General features: G+C 35.5%; 1 protein-coding gene across 6 annotated transcripts in view; it reads right to left on the bottom strand.

Moving 5' to 3' along the window:
- Positions 1–245: 245 nt before the first annotated feature.
- PPHLN1 (periphilin 1) overlaps positions 246–20,382 on the bottom strand; it is a 101,483-nt gene continuing 81,346 nt past the window's right edge. For all 6 annotated transcript variants that reach the window (XM_070410405.1, XM_070410402.1, XM_070410407.1 and 3 more), the window contains one exon: positions 246–2,757. In XM_070410405.1, the coding sequence (XP_070266506.1) occupies positions 2,563–2,757 (195 nt within the window). In that variant the 3' untranslated portion in view covers positions 246–2,562. The remainder of the gene's footprint in view (positions 2,758–20,382) is intronic.

Raw genomic sequence — 20,382 nt, forward strand, 5'->3', positions numbered from 1 at the left:
ACCAGGCTCATAATTACACACCCACTGAGCACTACTCTGGGCTTGACTTTATGTTTAACTGCATTCTCAGATATCAAGACTCCCTATGACACCAAAGGTAGTAATACTTCTCAATTCTCAAACTTCCTCCATCCTGCTGAGTGGATGAACTGAACAGTAAGGAGTAATCTTGCAGTAGAAAGGAAGAAAAATCTACATTTTAGCAAAACACTTCAAGCCCATTAAAAAGAAAAACGACAATCCGATTATTTAAACCTAGTTGCTTTATTTTGCACTTTTCAAATTCACAAAAAGCTTCACAATATCTGCTTTCCCCTTTTGATCACCAAGGCTTTATAAGACAATGAAAATGTTATCACATCAGCTGGGCAGACACACAAACAAAGGATAATTTACAAACACATTTTTTTAATGAAGGACATTTTGCAAAGTACACACGCTGGTACACATCTGAATTTATCTATCCTAAAATTAGACTTTAAAGCTTAAAGAAAAAAACAAAAAACACAGATTTAACACTGACAAACCTACCAGAATAAAGCTGGTGGCAAGTTTATTATAAACTGCTTTAATGTTTAAATGTTATCTGTTGAACCTACATTTAAATTCATTTGAGTAAAAGTCCTATAATTTAATGAATTTCAAAAAAGTGAACAACTCTTTTGCCTCCATGGTAGTTTCTCAAGTTTATTTATTAAATTGTGACATCTCGACTAAGGAAAATGGATCCTGGAACTACAACATTGAAAGAGAAGAAACACATGAGGACAGGGGAGAAACAAAATCCGTACTTTTATTCTTTCTACGGTGATTGTAACAAACAAAATCATTGCTCATATTAATAAAGGATATCAGAGATGATACGTGGGGTTGAGTTTTGGCTATGTACAGCATCTAAATGGCAATAATTAAAGTTCAAGGTATTATATAGGAAACTTAAGAAAATAATTGTTGCCTTCAATTTTAAATTTGTGGAATGGCATAATACATTTTTTGAGGTACCTATTATAGGATCTGCTAAAATTATTTATATTATTTCCACATTTAATAAAATGTTTATCTACGCTGGGTAGCTGTTAAGATAGTATCAATAAAGGCCACTAAAAATGTTGCCAGAATTCAGGTGAGAAGAGTGGTAATGGAAAGAGGATGGGAGGATAATGATACTGGGTAGTAATAACAAACATAATTTTTAAGGTTTCCTAACTAATGCTACAAAATTACATATTTTGGCTAAATGCCTCTGGACAGCTGGAAGTGATCAGGAAATGAGTGGAATATCCTAATCGTCCCAGTTAGATTCCTAACTAACCTGTTATTTGGATGGCTAGCTCATAAAGGATGGTTTACACAGACTGCTTGGTGAAAGGTCATTGTGCGAGGCTTATTACCTACTCTGCTTTGTTTCTTCCAAGAACACTTTTGAAGGGTTAAGAACCCCTTAGAAAAGCAGCAAAAGAAAGAACTTTTTAGAATACAAAGAGATTTACAAAGACATAATCGTAAATCGTTTAATTATGGATATGTTATCGGTCTTCTTTCTTGAGATAGGGAATATGGGCCAATGGAAAAAAAAAAAAAGGAGCCCTACTACTCCCTCAAATTCTAAATTTTTATCTTTCAATTAGAAATTTTAAAAGAAATATAAGCTTTAAAATGGCCCTCATCTTTCATCTCAAATTACCTATATATGATGTTGTCTAAGATACACACAAGAATTTCAGGATTATTTTCATAAACGACATTAATTTAGGTTCATTTACTTAGAAAACAGGATTTTATTGTGAGGTGTCTTTTAAGAGATTTAAGTGCTCTAGTTACCACAATGAGAATTTATACTCAAAGCAAATATTCTCTAAGATACCAAGGTATTCAGTATACAGTGGGGCCTTGACTTACGAGTTTAATTTGTTCCGAGACCCAGCTCGTTAAGGAGCTCGTTAACTCAAATTACTCTATCAACTCAATGCAAAAAATAGGCCGAGAGACAGCTGGTATCTCAAAAAACTTGTTAGTCGGGACACTCACAAATCAAGGCCCCATTGTATTTGGATCTTATACTTAAACATATTAAAACTTACAAAGCCTAAGATAAGCAAGCAACAAGTCAATAAGATCACAACTTAGAATTCTAACATTTTCACATGGTATCAATGACTATGAAATGCAAAAATCTTATAAATGTTTAAGTGGAATGATCTCTAAAAATTACACTAGTGTGACCAAACAAATGATCACATACTATGGAAGACTATAGCACATGAATAAGTACAGAAAGCTGTTCTCCAGAACTTGAAACATTACTTGACCCATCATCATTTTAGAGGGGGGGGGGGTGGGGGGGGAGGTAAGTAATTACACGTAGATAAAACAAATTCTAATTAAAATATCTTAAGACTATTTTAGATGTTTATTTGATATTGGAATTGTGGTCAACTATCATAAAGTATTTCTCTTCATCAAAAAAAAAAATCCATATTTTAAGGATTTACACAATCCAGTGGGGGAGAGGGACTATCTGGTACCTTTTTTTTTTTTTTTTTGGCCTGAGCACGTAAATTTTTAAAAAGGCTCTCCAAAGTCTTGACTAGAGGTGTCATACTCTGCAATGAAATGCTTGAGTTCTTCCACACACCGCTCACCTATTTCATGTAAATTCTGTCTCAATGCAAACTGTATGGACTTTTCTAATGAAGGATCTTTTTCAATCAGCATTTTCACAACCATCCCGAAAGTTTCACAGTCTTGTCGGTAAACCTAGAAAGATGAAATACATTGTGGTTAGCTGAAAGTGAAAATAATTAGTCAACTATTGAGCTGGTTCAGTTGGCAGAATTATGATGCTACAGTTCAAAAGGGAGAGAGTAATATCACTGAACCTCTGTCAGCCCTAAGTAGTCACTAATTGCCAAAGGCCATTTAAACCTCTATTTTTAAGGTTTGCTGACAACTTCGATGAGTAGGAAAACACTGCTATACCCCATCACTGACTACTGAAGTTAGGCATGACTTTTGTCAGCATAAGGCAGTCTACAAAAAGGACATCAGACTAAAGGTGAGAAGAACTAGGAACAAAAGAGTAGCGAGGTAAGGCACATTAATGGATTTATTCATTTACTTGTTTGGAAGAAAAAAGTTTCTGAGCACCTAACTTCTGATCATTTGTTTGAACAATGACCAAATGACAAATTCAAAATTCTGTTAGTACACAACAAACAACTATAAGAATGCCAAAAGTAACTACTTGAAAAAAATTTCCAAGCTATAAATATTTAACTATATAGTCACCAAGGTACAGTGTGCACACACGTGTATATATAAATCCATACATATTACATATGTACATGTGTATATATTTTCTACCTCAGTGTTTATATTTTACTTTAATTACTATATATAATTTTTACCGGTGGCAATTAGATGGTTATTTCCTGTCCAAAAATTGCTGTTTCCTCCATACTGTTAAGAAAATGTCATTTCCTTAATTTGTAGTCACAAAATACATTTTAGATGTCTATGTTATTTTTCATACTTTGTTATTCATGCATTTAGAGAAAAATTATAGTTAAATCTCCATGAAAATTAAGTGAAATACAAATTATCCTTTTTAAAAGAACTATTAAATTAATTTTGACTTTTCTAAATTTAACAAAAACAATTAATATAACATGTTTATTCTCTGAAAAAGAATTTTGTTCATTTAGAAAACTTTAGAAAAAAACAATTTGAGATAATGCTTGGCTTGTGATAGTGTTTACTCCTCAAATGATCACTGCTAGCTGTGGTCGTTGCTGCTGTATTTTTAAAATGTCTGCAATGTTTGATTTCTTAAAAATAAATATTTAAAGAATATTTAATTTTGACTCTCACTAATAGGTTGCTAAATGATATTCAATTCATGTCCTTGCTCTTGAAAACCATCCATAAACCTCAAGAAAATTAATAGGATAAATTCTTCAGATGACAGAGAAATTAAAATATATAAATCCCTTAACTACTTTCTCCATTTCAGGGTGTGCATGTGCACACCCCACACACACTTTCGCTAAATAATGATGAAATTTACTTATAATAATAAGTTTAATTCCAGCTATTTAAACCAACCATTTATTCCAGTTTATCCTAAGATTTACATGACCCAGAATTGATAATACTACTCTAATAAACCAGCATAGAAAACAGTATACCATTCACATACTATAAGTGATGTCAAGGCAACAGAGCACATTAACTGCTCTAACAAACACATAGTACCCAAGTCAAGCCAATGCAGCCCCTATGGGGGGGAAGCCAGAACCATGATGTTTCATTCTTAGTGGAGGTAAATTCCTTACCAAACCAGTCAGCCCACATAATAACAGCATTCTAATGCCAACCACAGGCCTCAGCAGACCACTTTGTGGGTGGCCTAAATTTTATAGGCTCCTTTATAACAGATGTACTAGATGAGGATAATGTTACACTGTGAATTAACCTGCAAATTCTTTAATGTAAATCTGCTGTTTTACCTAAACTCTAACTCTTCATTTAGCATATTTACAGAACATAAATGTGCTACAGATGTGCATATCAAAAGTAAAACCATATTAAAATGTGTTCATACATTTATTTAAATTGTAAACTACTATCACTCTGGAGACAAGGTAATACAAGCATTTAAAGATTATGTTTTATTTTTAAATTTTAAGTCCTTTCTGAATTATTCATTGAAATAGACAAATATTATACATTAGTTAAGAACAACCAGAACTGCCCAAAGCAATGTAACCCTCTACTAAAGGGTAAATTTTCTAAAGAGACTGCTTCAAATACACTAGTAGGCCATTAGACAGGAAATAATTAGTTTTTGTTAAAGGAAGAACCACACCCTCCAACATTTTATAAATAAAATTCACAACTGTCAGAAACCTATTTCCGAAATCTGTTCCACAGTAAACTCGGTCCCAAACAGGAAGGGTGTAGTTATCTGTAGGAGAGTTTGTTTGCTTATGGTCCCTAGCTGGAAATGCATTCTAATCTTCAGATTTGATATCTACAGGCCACACAGGAAGATTATTTTGTTCTTGCTTTTCCCCCTGATTGGAGTTCATCAAAATGGGAAACAGGTTAAAGTTTGGGTGGGGTTCACATAAACTGCAAAGAAATGTAGTTAAATTTGCCAGTATAATAAAAACACTATCCAAATGTGGTTTCACACAGTCCTTTATTATAGTAGCCTGTGTTAATAAATTCTCATACAGTACTTCTAGGAATAAGCGAGTATGATAAAATAAACTACCAAGGCATTTTACTATTAATTATGCTTCTGGTGACTGGAAGAAGAGCATCTGGCCAAACAAGCTCAATGGCAAGCTTGTTCTATATCTGAAATACCTGTAATAACATAAACCACCTCTAAAATGTGTATTATTTTAGGCCTCAACTCTGATCCCACAAATAGAGAAACTAAAAATTAAGACCACATGAACTGTTAGAATTTTCATTTCAGACAAGTTTTCTTTAGCATTAGCATCCCACTGCTATCTGAGAAGTCTGATGGAATGTCTGAGGTCAGAGTTGTGCTATCTAATACAGCAGCCAACTAGCCATAGGAGGCTACTAAATTTGAGTATGTATGCATATACTTACCTTAATATTTAATTTATAATTTAGTTTATATTAATGTTAGGAGGTAACTGGTTAACTGCAAAAGTGAGGCATGCACACAGCCTTAAAAAGCTGGGGAATCAAATAAAAACAATTATTTTCTCTATTGTTGATGCCTCATCATTCTATATATTTTCCTTGATCTGAACTCATTTGGTTCAAATGCTGTATGTCCTGTGACCATCTTAGTTGGAAAGGTAAACACAGACTATTAAAACAAAGCATAAAGGAGATATTTAGATGTTGAAGGTGGTATCGAAGTTGGATAAAACAGAGAAGCAGTTCCATGAATAGGCTTATTAAGTTCAAACCCCGATTCCACTACTGCGGGAGGCTGAATAATGCCACCTACCCCACACTCAAGATGTCCAGACCCTAAACTCTGGAACCCATGATGATGATACCTTACAATTCAGTAGTTCTCAACCTTAGCTGCACATTAGAATCACCTGGGAATCTTTTAAAATCCTGATTTCTGGGCCTCATCCTCCGGAAATTCTGTTTCTTTGTTACTAATGTTGTGGCCGCACCCCATAACAAAGAAACAGAATTTCCGGAGGATGAGGCCCAGAAATCAGGATTTTAAAAGATTCCCAGTTGATTCTAATGTGCAGCCAAGGCTGCGAACCACTGCCTTACGTGGTATAAGGGGCTTTGCAGATGGGCTTATGTTAAGGATTTTGAGTTGGGGAGATTATCCTGGAATATCCGTGTGGGGAAAATGTAATCACAAAAATCATGTAAACAAGAAATGCAGGAGCGCCAGAAAAAAAAAGGAAATGTGACCACAGAAATAGAGGTGGAATGATGAGCTTTAAAGATGGAGGAAGGAGCCACCAGCCAAGGAATGAGGCAGCCTCTAGAGAACCGACAAGGCAAGGAAGAGATTCTCCCCTGGCAACTCCGGAGGAAGTGCAGCCCTGCAGACACTGTGGTTTGGGCCTGGAGAAACCCATTTCGAGCTCTGCAGGTTTTTTCAAGCTCACATGGAATATTTACCAGAATAGACAACATCCTGCAATCATAAAACACACCTTAACAAATTGAAAAAACAGAAATCATACACTATATGCTCTCAAACCATAAAGGAATTAAATTAGAAATCAACAGAACGACAGGTAGAAAAATCTCAAAATATTTGGAGATTAAACAACACACTTCCAAATAACACAGAGATCAAAAAAGTCTCAAGAGAAATGTAAAAATATTTTGAACTAAATGAAAATACAACTTGTCAAAATTTGTGAGATGCAGTAAAAGTAGAGCTTAGCAATTTATAGCATTGAATGCACATTAGAAAAAGTAAAGATATAAAGTTAATATTCTAAACTAGAAAACAAGAAAAAGAGTAAATTAAATGCGATGTAAGCAATGAAACTGAAAACAGGAAATTAGAGAAATCACTAAACCTAAAGCTGATTCTTTGAAAAGATTTTTTAAAAAAAGCAATAAACCTCTAGCCAAGCTAACCAAGACAAAAAAGAGAGAAGACACAAATTATTTAATATCAAAATTGAAATAGGGGTCATCACTACTGACCTCATGGACATTAAAAGGGTAATAAAGGAATATTAATAACTCTCTGCCTAATTTGATAGCTTATATGAAATGCACCAAGTCCTAGAAAGACACAGTGTCCAAAACACAGACAAGGATAAATAAATCATCTGAATAAGCCCATATCTATGAAAGAAACTGAATCAATATTAATAAATTTCCCAAACAAAAAGCACTAAATGATTTCACTGGTGAATTCAACCAAACATTTAAGGAAGAAATTATACTACTTCTCCACAATCACTTCTAGAAAACAGAAGCAGAGGGAACATTTCCTAACATTCTATGAAGCCAACATTACCCTATTACCAAAATAAGACAAAGACATTAGGAAAGAAAATTACAAGACCAATGTATAGATATATGCTAATATGCAAAGTGTCCCCTCGGGAGTTTGACTGGGAGACCTGGAGTTCAATCGCTATGACGTGTGCTGACCAACAGGGGGCGGCACAAAATGAAGGAAGGTCCCGGCTGGCATCTGGCAGCCAGGGAAGGAAGGCCTTGATCGCAGGCCAGGCCTAGGGACCCTACCTGTGTACGAATTCATGAACTGGGCCTCTCGTATCTCTCATAAACGTAAATGGCCAAAAATTCTCAAAAAAAAAAAAAGTAGTGAATCAAACAATGTAGTAGAATTATGCAACACAACCAAGTAGGATTTATTGCAGATATACAAGGCTCATTCAACATTTGAAAATCAATTATTAGAATCCATCATATCAATAGGCTAGAAAATCCCAGCAACTATATATGGAGGAACTTTAAATGCTTATCGTTAAGTGAAAGAAGCCAGTCTGAAAAGGCTACACAATGCATGATTTCAACTATATGACATTCTGGAAAAGGCAAAACTATAGAGACCTTAAAAAGGTCAGTGGCTGCTGGATGAAACAGGGGGATACATAGGTGAAGCACAGAGCATTTTTAGGGTGATGAAACTACTGTGTCAGATGCATTCTGCATTTGTCAAAATCCAGAGAATTAAGTGACACGAAGAGTGAACTCAAGGGACTTTAGTTCATAATAATGGATCAATATTGGTTCATCAATCACAACAAATGCATCACAGCAACGTAAAACGTTAATGATGGATGAAGCCCTGTAATGGAGAGGGGGGGTATATGGGAACTCTCTGTACTTTCTTAGAATTTTTCTATAAACCTAAAAATGCTCTAGTAAATAAGGTCTATTTTAAAAAAAGAATCACACAAGCAAATTTTTAAGAGGGGTGGGGGGCGGGGCCCTCAGATTCAGTACCAATAGAATTGACTATGCTGTTATGAGGATTAAATGAGATAACTAAGAGCACTCAGAATAGTACTTGCTATACAGAAAGCATTTAGTATAGTGATGCTGATGATGGAAACAGGAAAAACAACTCTTCTGACTTTGTCTAGAGAAGGGAGCATTAGAAAATGGTGTTAGGACTAATTCTTTTCTTAATGTTTAACATCTAATTTTGACATTGAAGACTAGTTTGTTTTATCAATAGTGCTTTTATTTTGATTTTAGTTTTATCTCAAGTTGTCCTTCACTTTCTGCTAACATTAATCATATACATATTTAAAAATCAATATGATGATCACATTTGCCATTTCAAGAACTGATTCTTTAAACATGAGAAGTTCACTCCAGGGAAACATGAATGAGGAAAAGGAAATGGCAGCTGATTTGGCCTAGCTAAAGCATAGGGTATGTTCACCTTCAAAGTAGATCATGAAGAGCTTTCTTTCAAGGAGTTTAGACCTCAACCTATAAATTAGCAATAAGCAAATGGGAAAAGAGCTATAAGGAGGAAGAGGATCCCTTCAATGAATCAGGAAGAGAGAATGATTAGCAATTGATACTACAGACTCCTGAGAGTGGGGACTATGAATGGCACATGACATGATGTGTTAAAGATGAGATTAGAGACTGTACAAGTAATTAAGAAGCAATATGGGTATGATAATGTACAGACTGATGGATGGAAGATTTTTAATTCATTTCAAGGGGAAGGGTAATGGGAATGGGAGAGAAGTTCAGTAACTATTACATAATTGAGGTATCCATCAAAAGGAATTTGAGTATTGAGTCTAGACTTCAGAAGAAGGAAACAGAAGAGAGAGGATAGGAGGGAGGGAGAGAGGGATTGGGGAAAAAGAGTTATCTTTACATTGAGGCCAGTTGAGGCCATGGGAGTTCCTTAAAGAAAGGGGTAAGTTCTTTCTAGCCCCAGTATTTGTACACAATAGATACTCAATAAATGTTGAATGAATAGCTAAATATCAGCTCTAAGAGAATGGTAATATAAGATCAAAAGGCAGCCCAGAGTAGACATCTAAAATCATAAATATTAGCCACAGAAGAGACAATAGGAGACTAAAAACCAGAAGAATGAAAGCACAGGTGCCAAGGGAAGTTTATAAAATAAGGATATAGTCAGTCAAATGCCAGAGAAAGATCAAAGAAACTGACAAACAAAATACAGTATATTGACTGAATTTGGATATGAAAGAGTAACTGGTTAACTGCAAGAGCAGTTTATTGGGATGATGGAGATAACAGAACGGTGCTATCTAATATAGCCATTAGCCAGAAGTAACTAATTAAATTTTAATTTTAATTAATTTAATTTAAAATTCACTTCCTCAGTCACACTAGCCCTATGTCAAGTACTAGTGGCTTTCACATTGGACAGTGCAACTTCAAAACACTTCCATCATCACAGAAAATTCTATCAAGCACTGTTGTTAAAAAGAACTATGGAGTGAAAAAAAAGGGGAATATGTAGTGATAGGTGTTAACCTGGTAAGTTAAATAATATATGTATTTGCAACTATTTTGTCATTAAAGTGGAAATAAAAGCTTACTACTTTTAAAGGAGCATTGTGAAATATAGCATTTTTGAAATGTTCTACAATATTTTGATGAAATGCATGTAAAAATGTAAGTTAAAATAAGTAACTCCAATAGAGACTTAATATACAAGGAAACATTCATAATGTCTCATGTGTTGATGAAGTTGGGTAAAAAGCGACAGCATACTGATGTTAAAAAGTGGAGACAAATTTAGACCCTTTAATTTTGAGTCTGTAGTAATGCAGAAGGCATCAAAGCTATTATAACTATGTTGCTCTTTGTGCTATATTAATAGAAAATATATCTTTGAAATGTCCTTTTCAAAGCTACGGCCCCATTGGCTCTTAGAGCACAGATGCTAAAAAGGCCACTGGTAGTTGCTAAGAAATGCATTATGGGCACATGGATTAGATCTCAAATGCCTACACTCAATATGTGGGTGCAGTTATTACAGCCACATAAAAAAGTAATTGCAAAGATAATGATAAAGTGGATAAATGCGAGGAGAATCGAAGATGGCGGCATAGGTAAACACCGGAGACTGCCCGCCGTGGACAACCACTTCAAAAATACAACTAAAAGTCGGAGCGGACATCAACCAGAACCACGGAAGGCTGGCTGAGGAGAGTCTCTTCAACTAGAAGCAAAAACAACAGCATTCCGACGCTCAGCGGAGGCGCAGTGTGGAAAATTTAAAGGTACGGCGGTGCGGTGGTGAGGGTGCGCGCGCAAAGCGGGCTGGCGGCTGAGGGCACGATTGTCGTTTTCAATCAGGAGCGAATCTCAGACTCTGGGCTACAGATCCGGGCGAGTCTCTAGGGACCCAGACTCAAACGGGAGAAGCGGGACTGTCTGGCTACGGCCCCTCCGAGATTTGCAGCAATTGCTGGGACAGAGAGGCAGAGCCCCTGGGGACGGACTGAGAGCGGCCATAGCTGCTCCCTCCCCCCCGCCCTGTTGAGCCCGCCCCGCCCAAACCCTGCACACAACCATTTGCCGACCGCCTCAGGCAAGGGCTGGACTAGCGCCTCCCCTGAGGACTGAAGTTTTCCCACAGCTGATTTCCACCGCCAGTCGGCCGGGTGGTCAAATCCCTCTAGTGTTAACTACAACAATTAAGGCTTCGCTAGAACAAGACTGCACACAGAGACCACAAGGGGGTGCACCAAGAAAGCATAAAAGATGCGGAGACAAAAAAACATGACAGAAATGGAGGACATGGAGCTAAGAATCGCAATTTTGAGGGCTTGCCATAAATTCGTGCAGAGCCTCACGAAAACTAATGAGACCCTCGATGCTACGATAAAGAAATTAGAAAGTAACCATACACGGACTGAAATAAAGAATATTATACCCAATAGCAGACCAGAGGAGTGCAAGAATCAAACCAAAGATTCGACAAAAAACACCCAATTGGAAAAGCATAATGAAAAAAGAATCCGAAAGTGTGAAGATAGTGTAAGGAGCCTCTGGGACAGCTTTAAGCGGACTAATATCAGAGTCATTGGAGTCCCAGAAGATGAGAGACAGCAAGATATTGAAAACCTATTTCAAGAAATAATGGCAGAAAACTTCCCCCACCTGGAGAAAGAAATGGACTTACAGGTCCAAGAAGCGCAGAGAACCCCAAACAAAAGGAATCCAAAGAGGACCACACCAAGACACATCATCATTAAAATGCCAAGAGCAAAAGACAAAGAGAAAATCTTAAAAGCAGCAAGAGAAAGAGGCTCAATTACCTACAAGGGAATACCCATACGACTGTCAGCTGATTTCTCAACAGAAACTTTGCAGGCCAGAAGGGAATGGCAAGAAATATTCAAAGTGCTGAATACCAAGAACCTACAACCAAGATTACTTTATCCAGCAAAGCTATCATTCAGAATTGAAGGTCAGATAAAGAGCTTCACAGATAAGGAAAAACTAAAGGAGTTCATCACCGCCAAACCAGTATTATATGAAATGCTGAAAGGTATCCTTTAAGAAGGGGAAGAAGAAGAAAAAGGTAAAGATACAAATTATGAACAACAAATATGCATCTATCAACAAATGAATCTAAGAATCAAGTGAATAAATAACCTGATGTACAGAATGAACTGGTGACTATAATGAATCAGGGACATAGAAAGGGAATGGACTGACTATTCTTGGGGGGGAAAGGGGAATGGGAGATTCGGGAAGAGACTGGACAAAAATCATGCACCCATGGATGAACTCAGTGGGTGGGGAGTGAGGGTGGAGGGTGGGATGGGAGCTGGAAGGAGGGGAGTTATGGGGGGAAAAAGAGGAACAAATGTAATAATCTGAACAATAAAGATAAAAAAAAAAAAAGTGGATAAATGCTAAAAAAAAAAACAAAACCACACCCCATAGAAATCAATGTTTATAGAATTCTCATCCATAAACACAGATCAACTTATAAATTTACAGGATTCCAAGATTAACATATAAATGATTTTCATTTTACCCTTTCCAGCTTGCTTGTTCTTTCAATCACAATACCCTAAATGAACAAAAATAGAAGTAATTTCAAAGAGTCGCAGAATCCTTCACTGATGTCAAAAGCAGGTCCTACAGAGATTAAATATAGGAACTAGACAAATCTTAAATTAACACTGAGTGAAAAAAGTTGCAAAGGAAATAAGAGATACCATTTATGTATGTTTTTTAAAGTTTATTTAATTTAGGGATACATACATACAAAAATACAAAAACATGAATAAGAATGACAGCTCTGAGAAGGAAGGGAGCCAGGAAGGATCTGAAAAGGGTTTTATCTATATCTGTAATATTTTATTTCTTTAAAAAAAGAAGAAAGTCACAAATATTAATCTCTAGTTAATGGCATATATCAGTGATGGCGAACCTTTTGAGCTTGGCGTGTCAGCATTTTGAAAAACCCTAACTTAACTCTGGTGCCATGTCACATACAGAAATTTTTTGATATTTGCAACCATAGTAAAACAAAGATTTATATTTTTTATATTTATTTTATATATTTAAATGCCATTTAACAAAGAAAAATCAACCAAAAAAATGAGTTTGCGTGTCACCTCCGACACGCGTGTCATAGGTTCACCATCACTGGCATACATGCTGCATCAGAAACAAAGTGTAATGAAATTCGCAATATACTTTAATATGCATCAAAAACAAGATGAATTAATGGATGAATACAGGAACAGATATATGACAAAAAACGAAAATGTTAAAGAATCCAGGGGACTATATGGATGTGCACTGTATAATTTCTCATGTTTGAAAATTTTCATAATAAAATTTTAAGGGGAGAGATGTACTAGTAAAGTAAAATCAGGAGCAATGGTGGGGTATATTTGTCTGATCATCTCAGCTTACAAATAAAAATGGCTCTGTTTTGCTTAGACCCTGGATGATGAACTTTGCGTTTTCTCAATGTGGATTGAGAATTACAAATATTATCCTATATAATAAAAGCCTAATATGCTAAGTGTCTGGTCATCCATTCAACCAATCAAAGTGGAATATGCTAATGATATGCTAAGGCTGCTCAACCGCTCTCTATGACATGCACTGACCACCAGGGGGCAGACAATCGACTGGTCAACCAGTCGCTATGATGTACACTAACCACCAGGGGGCAGATGCTCTGACTGGTAGGTTAGCTTACTGCTGGGGTCCGGCCGATCAGGACTGAGTGAGACGGGCCAGACATGCCTTAGAGCCCTCCCGCAGCCCCTCCCCGACTGGCCAATCTCCTGCATCCCTCCCAAGCCCTGACTGTGCATCAGTAGGGTCCCTCGGCCTGGCCTGCACTCTCTCACAATCTGGTACTGCTTGGGGGTTGTCGGAGAGCCGGTTTTGACCCAATCCGGCAGGCCAGGACAAGGGACCCCACTGGTGCACAAATTCCTGCACTGGGCCTCTAGTTATAGATATTAATGAATCTGCAAGCGCAGATATACATTTGAACGAAAGGCAGATGTGCCCACCAGACAACTCGAACTCACATGTGCAAGGCACTGGATTTCATCAGCAATGTAGCACATCCTGCTCAAGGAAATTAGGTTCCAGTAAAAAAAGTGATACATTTAAGATAACCATAAGACAAGGTAGAATACAGTAAGTGCCATGAGAGAAATAAAAAGTATTAATAATAATTCCTAATACATAATTATTAATAATAATTCCAAAGAAAAGATAATGGGTGGGATGGGAAAGGATTAAAAGCACTGAGAATGTTCCAAGCAACTCAGAAGCTTGCAAACAAAAAAGCATAGTATGTTTAAAAATGAATAAAAGAAAGTTTTAGAAAAGATAGCTAATGGACAGACCAAAATCAAAATGGAGATAGATATAAACAGGTTGGACTTCAAATAACTTATAGTTAGACTTATGGTTTAATTTCTCCTTGGACTTAAAATAACTTATGTTACACTGTAAACATCTTTTTCTTATTCATCAAACAATAAACCACTGGAGATTATTGATTACAAGAAAAGTAATTGTATTCATTACTCAATATCCCCTTCAAATCTGTTACTGGTTTGGAAAAAAAAAATCACTTCTAAGATTCAAAACATATGAAAAGGCTAACTATAAAGAAAAATATTCATAATGAAGACTAATGATAATTAAGTACATTATAAAATAGGTTTAAAAATTCTAATTGCTGAAAAAGTGGTTAACAATAAATATTTTGTAAAATTACAAAATTTTTCACGTGGCTTTTAATTTCATGTCTAAGAACAATATAAATTCTTTAATAAAGTTAGGGAGGCAAAGGCTTAATTTAGATATTTTCCCAAGTTAATGTCTAAAACATCCACCACAATGAAGATCACAGGTTAAAATGGCAAGTCAGCTTCTTAAAAGATAGCTGTCACTTAGAATGTATTTCAATTGATTTAAAAAATCAATTTTAAAAGGTATATGTAATATTTAAACTGATTATTTTACATATAGCTAATTGTTATAAAAGAAATTATTATATTGGGTGAGAAATTAAATGAAGCTAAGGCGTATACAAGTAAAAGAAAATAATATACAGTTTAAAGTTATAATTATCCAAAAAATGTATTTTACGATTAGTTCCAAATAAATCTTTTTAGAAAGTAATACATTTTAAATTGCTTATGAGGTAGTCCAGTCCTCAAATGATTTAACATTAAAAATAAAAAAATTACAAAGTCCTGGCTGTACAAAAAAAGTCATGTTTTAAATTGACTAAGGCCAAAGAAAGGAAAGAAGAATTCGAGGAAAATGGAGAGGAACCCTACCTAGGCAAAAGTCTTTATAGCTAGAAATGGTGATGGGTTACAATTTTAAAGGGCTATTGTTTGTTTAAAGAAAGTAACATTTTGAAATTATTGGCATTTAAGAAACATTGTCACTAACAATATTTTCATGTAAGCTTTCACATTCTTTTATGTACCAGGAATCCTCACAAGTACTCTGAAATTGCTATCTTCATTTTATAAAAATAATGAGTCAGAGAGAGTAAAGGGAGTTAGTTTTAAGAAGTATGACTAACATTCCCAGCCTAGGTTTCTAATCTATCTCTTACCATACTGCTGCAATAACTCAGGGGAATTATATAAATCCAAAACCTAAGTAAAGCCCTAACTGACACTAAATCCTTGACAAAGATAAATTAATCTGCTTGGTTTTGAAGAGGGGTATACAGCAAGTGGCTTGGAGGGGCCTGGAAGGTAGATCAGCTGATCATGACTCCTAACTATCATGAAACATTATGTGTGTGTGTCCTTCATGGTTAATACTTTAAGTCATGTCCCTAGTGAAATCTGAAACTTGGATTATTTTTCCAGACAGCTTCAGGGATGTCACTGAGATAAATTTATGAAAAACAAACAAGTAAGATCAGCCATCTTTACCATGCTCGGAAAAGTACTACTGTTTTATAAACTCATGTGCTGGGATGATTAAAGAGCACTTTATGGTTGAAATGTGACATTTTCAATCTGTTCTGCAGGGGAAGATAGATCTTTAGCCTTTTTTTGCCAGGTGATTCAATGAACCGGGTACATTCACTCTATTATACCATTCCTTTCGTCATTAAAATCTGTATTATCTAGGTGATTTTAGGGGAAATCACTTTTCCCACTATGAAATTTCTCCATGTCTCATTCTGACAAATTAAGTTATGGTTTCAGCACACATGTGCTGTTGTGCTACTTTTTCTTTTTCTCTGTTTTTGTGTGATTTTGGACAATTTAAATATTTTATATGTACTAAAGTTTAGAAAACCTTTCATTTCTGTTACAGTATTCAAGGTATTGTGAATTTTCAGCTCAACATGAAGTTCTTGTTAATGCAATAGTTATGAGAGACTTAAAATGTTTGCTATAGTCTCTTTTTTAGTAAAGGTGATGGCAGTGGGGGTTGTTAAGAGGTAACTGAACCCAAAGGTGCCAGGGAAAGGGCAGAAAACACTAATGATGGGCATGATTAATTATAACTCCAATATAGAGCAGCTTCTGCAGTTTCTACTTAGTTGTCTCTTCCCACCTCCACCCCACATCTCAAGAGAAGCCTCTCTGTCAGGTATATTTATATTATGTATTTATAGAAGATAGAATTTAATTCAGAAATACCGAAAACTATGTATTTATAGAAGATAGAATTTAAGGGATTTTGGTGAGGAAGATGAATCCCAGGGTTCACAACATTATAAATTGGGTGTTTGACGCTGACATTGCCAAGCAATATGGGAAAAATGGATGGCAGTTGGGTAGGGAGGCATGGGGAGAAAGAAGGGAAGAAGGGAAACTGCCCAATGGCCTTCCAGTTCCTGGCTCTAAACCTGGTTTCTGTCTGTATTTCATAAGCTTTCAATATTTTCCTTTTACTTGCTAAAGGTAGTTTGAGTGGGTTTTATAACTGGAAACCAAAAGGAACCTTTGGTTAATAGCCTGATATGTGAATCTTATCTGGCCTCCTGGGAGCAGCAGAGACCTGTGCCATCACACCTGCGCTGCAGCATATCTGCTTGTCAGCAGTGCTTTCACACTGGCAGGAATGCCAAGGTGATGGTATGAATCTATTTTCTCTTCAATGCAATTGCAAACCCATCACAGATGCTTCACAGGCTTTATCCAACACAGTTGGAGGGAGGCTATACTTTTACATGGTGAAAGCTAAACAATTACCAATCTTTCAAATTCCCACTGAAAATACAGCTTTTGTTACTTTTACTGAAAAAAAAAAATAAAGCAATGTATCTGTTTTCAGCTCATCATATGCAAATGTAAGAAACAGAATATTATCAGTTTACTTAATCATACTTCTACCAGAGCGAGGCTTTTCAAACAGATAACATATAATACCACTCTGAATACTTCTAGGATGTGTTTTTTCTTCCCAGAAGAAAGGTAGTATTAATAACTAACACAAATTGCCCAACTTTATTTTAAAAATAGGAACTGCAGTATCAGGTATATTAAAAGTAGGTTAAAATTAATTAATATTTAAAATAATTCATTATTTTACTTTTATCTCTGAAGGCATTATATACACTGGGGAAAGTCCATAAATTCCATTACATATGAATGAAAACATATTTTCAAGGCCTACCTGCAAATATTTTTCTAGTCTATGCTTTTTTCAAAAATATATTTTTATTAAGAAAAAGGGAGCGGGAGAGAGAGATTGAAACATTAATCATAAGAGAGAATCATTGATCGGCTGCCTCCTGCATACCCGGCTCCCTCACCCCCGCCCCATGGGAAGGATCGAGCCCACAACCTGGGCATGTGCCCTGACCGGAAATCGAACTGTGACCTCCTGGTTCACAGGTCAACACTCAACCACTGAGCCACGCCAGCTGGGCTCTAGTCTATATTTTGAAAAGCAAAGTATATAGAGCAATTGTTATACAATCTAAATCAGCGGTTCTCAACCTGTGGGTCGCGACCCCTTTGTCGGTCGAACGACCCTTTCACAGGGGTTCGCCTAAGACCATCCTGCATATCAGATATTTGCATTACAATTCATAACAGTAGCAACATTACAGTTATGAAGTAGCAACGAAAATAATTTTATGGTTGGGTCACAACATGAGGAACTGTATTTAAAAGGGCCAGAAGGTTGAGAACCACTGAATTCTAAATGAATGTGATGTCCACTTAACATCACAAATAAAACTATTAATGATGTCTCAAATAATGCTGAAGTTCCTTCCAAGAACCTGAAAAATACTTATAACAATACTGTGCACACAAATAAACAGACACATGCTAGAAGCACAATCAGCTATGCTGCTACTTCCATTTCATTCTCAACATAAGCACTGTGTGCTGGTCACAAGGACGGTATTAGTAAATTTTAGTAAATGAGGATCTAAATCTGGTCCTCAAAAAGCCCATTTGAAAATAGAATTTAGCTACAGCCAAGGATTTGAGACAGGAATCCAGTCAAATTAAATTTTTTGGTAATGTTTGCAGGTGATTTGGGGTAAGCTGATATTACTAAATATTGTATTTCTATTTATTTGAAATTAGGGCAAAAAATGATGTAATATGAATTCTACTGGAATCCTGAAAGTATAATGAAACTTAGCATATGTATTTTCAATATGTTGTACATTCATTATAATGGTGTTTTAAAATTTGACTTACTGGTTTAAAAGTACATACTTTTAAATTACTGATTATTTTTGTTGACAAAATCACTAAGACTAGACTGATGGTATATTTTAGGAAAGAATAAAAGAAAAAAGCAGGAAAAAAAATCTGTTTGGATTAGCAGCACTGGATATTGAAATGGTTCAGATAAAATAAGGGTCAAAGGGCCGACCACCTTACTACAAGAGCCAAAAAAAACAGTAGACTGTGGCTTCCCCTTTAACCTTACTTCGTGCAAAATTATCATGTGTTCACATAGATACAACATAGACAGAATTTTTTCATATAAACACATCCTGGAAAAACGCATTAAACCATTCCTCTCCTCATATATATTTTCAGTATCCTATGGCAATAAAAAGCACAAATATCAAAATGTGGCTTCATTCTCTGAGAGTTCAGTGTGCTTCATGTTACAGTATTTAAAAGTCCAGAAAGTAATATTTATGGTTAGGACTTATTTCCTGGGCAAACATGAAATCATTTGTAAATACTAATTGCTAAATTATTCTACTTTTAAAAGGGACTGTTTCCATGCTTTGAGAGGCATCACAGTCTGGAATCTGACTCCGTTGTATACCTCCTTATTGCTATTCCTATAGTCACGATGCTGGTGTGAACCTAACAATACACCCTGTTTCTAATTGTTCAGCTTCTAGTTTTTTTATTCTAAACTGCCCTACTCACAGATGCCATCATCCTAAAGATGGAAACCCCTTTTCAGAGAACACTGCTGCTCTGCCTTCCAACATCTGATACAATTAAATTCTTCAACAAAATCTGAACTACTAAAATCTTATCACCCAACAAAATGCCATCCACCATATATTTTTTAGCATTTTACCTGTTCTCATATATCATCTGAATTCCCTTACATGCTTTTCTACTACTTAAATTTCTTCAAATTTTGTACAAGATATCTTGTACAAACTTGTTCTAGATCATTTTTTCTGTGTTACTTTAAATATTTAACAAATATATGTTCCTTTCTGTCTCCCTCTTTCATTATACTGAGGGCAAACACAATTTCTTTTGCTTCCTTTGTAACCGTCTCCCATTAAGTATAAGGCTGGGAACAAAATGGATCTTTAATTATCTCTGATTAACTTAAAAGCTTAAAATCATATATTCTGGCCTTGGCTCAAACTTTAATTAGATAATTTTAGCCATCCTACCCAATTGATCCCATATGCAAATTATTTTAAATTAGTAAATAAATTTGTTCACAGGACTGTCAATAAAAATTGTTCCTTTATCAAGTAAAGGTCACAATTAAATTTTTACTTGATTTAGCTTTACAAGGAAAGTGAAGTAAAACAAAGTAATGTTCTCAAATCAAGCAGGCAAGAAAGTTTATGTTATAAAGTCATTTAAAAATAGTGAAAAGCCTTAAAACACAATACCTTGAAAAGTATAATTTTTTTAAATATAAAGTCACCTCAACTTTTAAAGTATATAAAATCTAAAGATCTTGGTTCAGAATTTTTTTCTGACAAATAAAACTTTCTTGTACAAAGTTATTCACAGACTCTTGCTGATGGTTTGCTTAGCAAAATGTTTTTTCTGTAGGTTGTGTAAAGTGATCCTTGATCCAATATATAGACCACATCTTGGGTTAAGATACTCAATTCCCGCTGCACAGATCGACAACACTCTACTATTCTGTGGGAATCCAATCTTCTAACCAGAATCAAAAAGATTTGGTCTAAAGTCC

This window comes from Myotis yumanensis, unplaced genomic scaffold (genome assembly GCF_028538775.1).
Source record: "Myotis yumanensis isolate MYYU_CA2020_CCGP unplaced genomic scaffold, mMyoYum1.0.hap1 SCAF_3, whole genome shotgun sequence".
Classification (NCBI taxonomy): Eukaryota; Metazoa; Chordata; class Mammalia; order Chiroptera; family Vespertilionidae; genus Myotis; species Myotis yumanensis.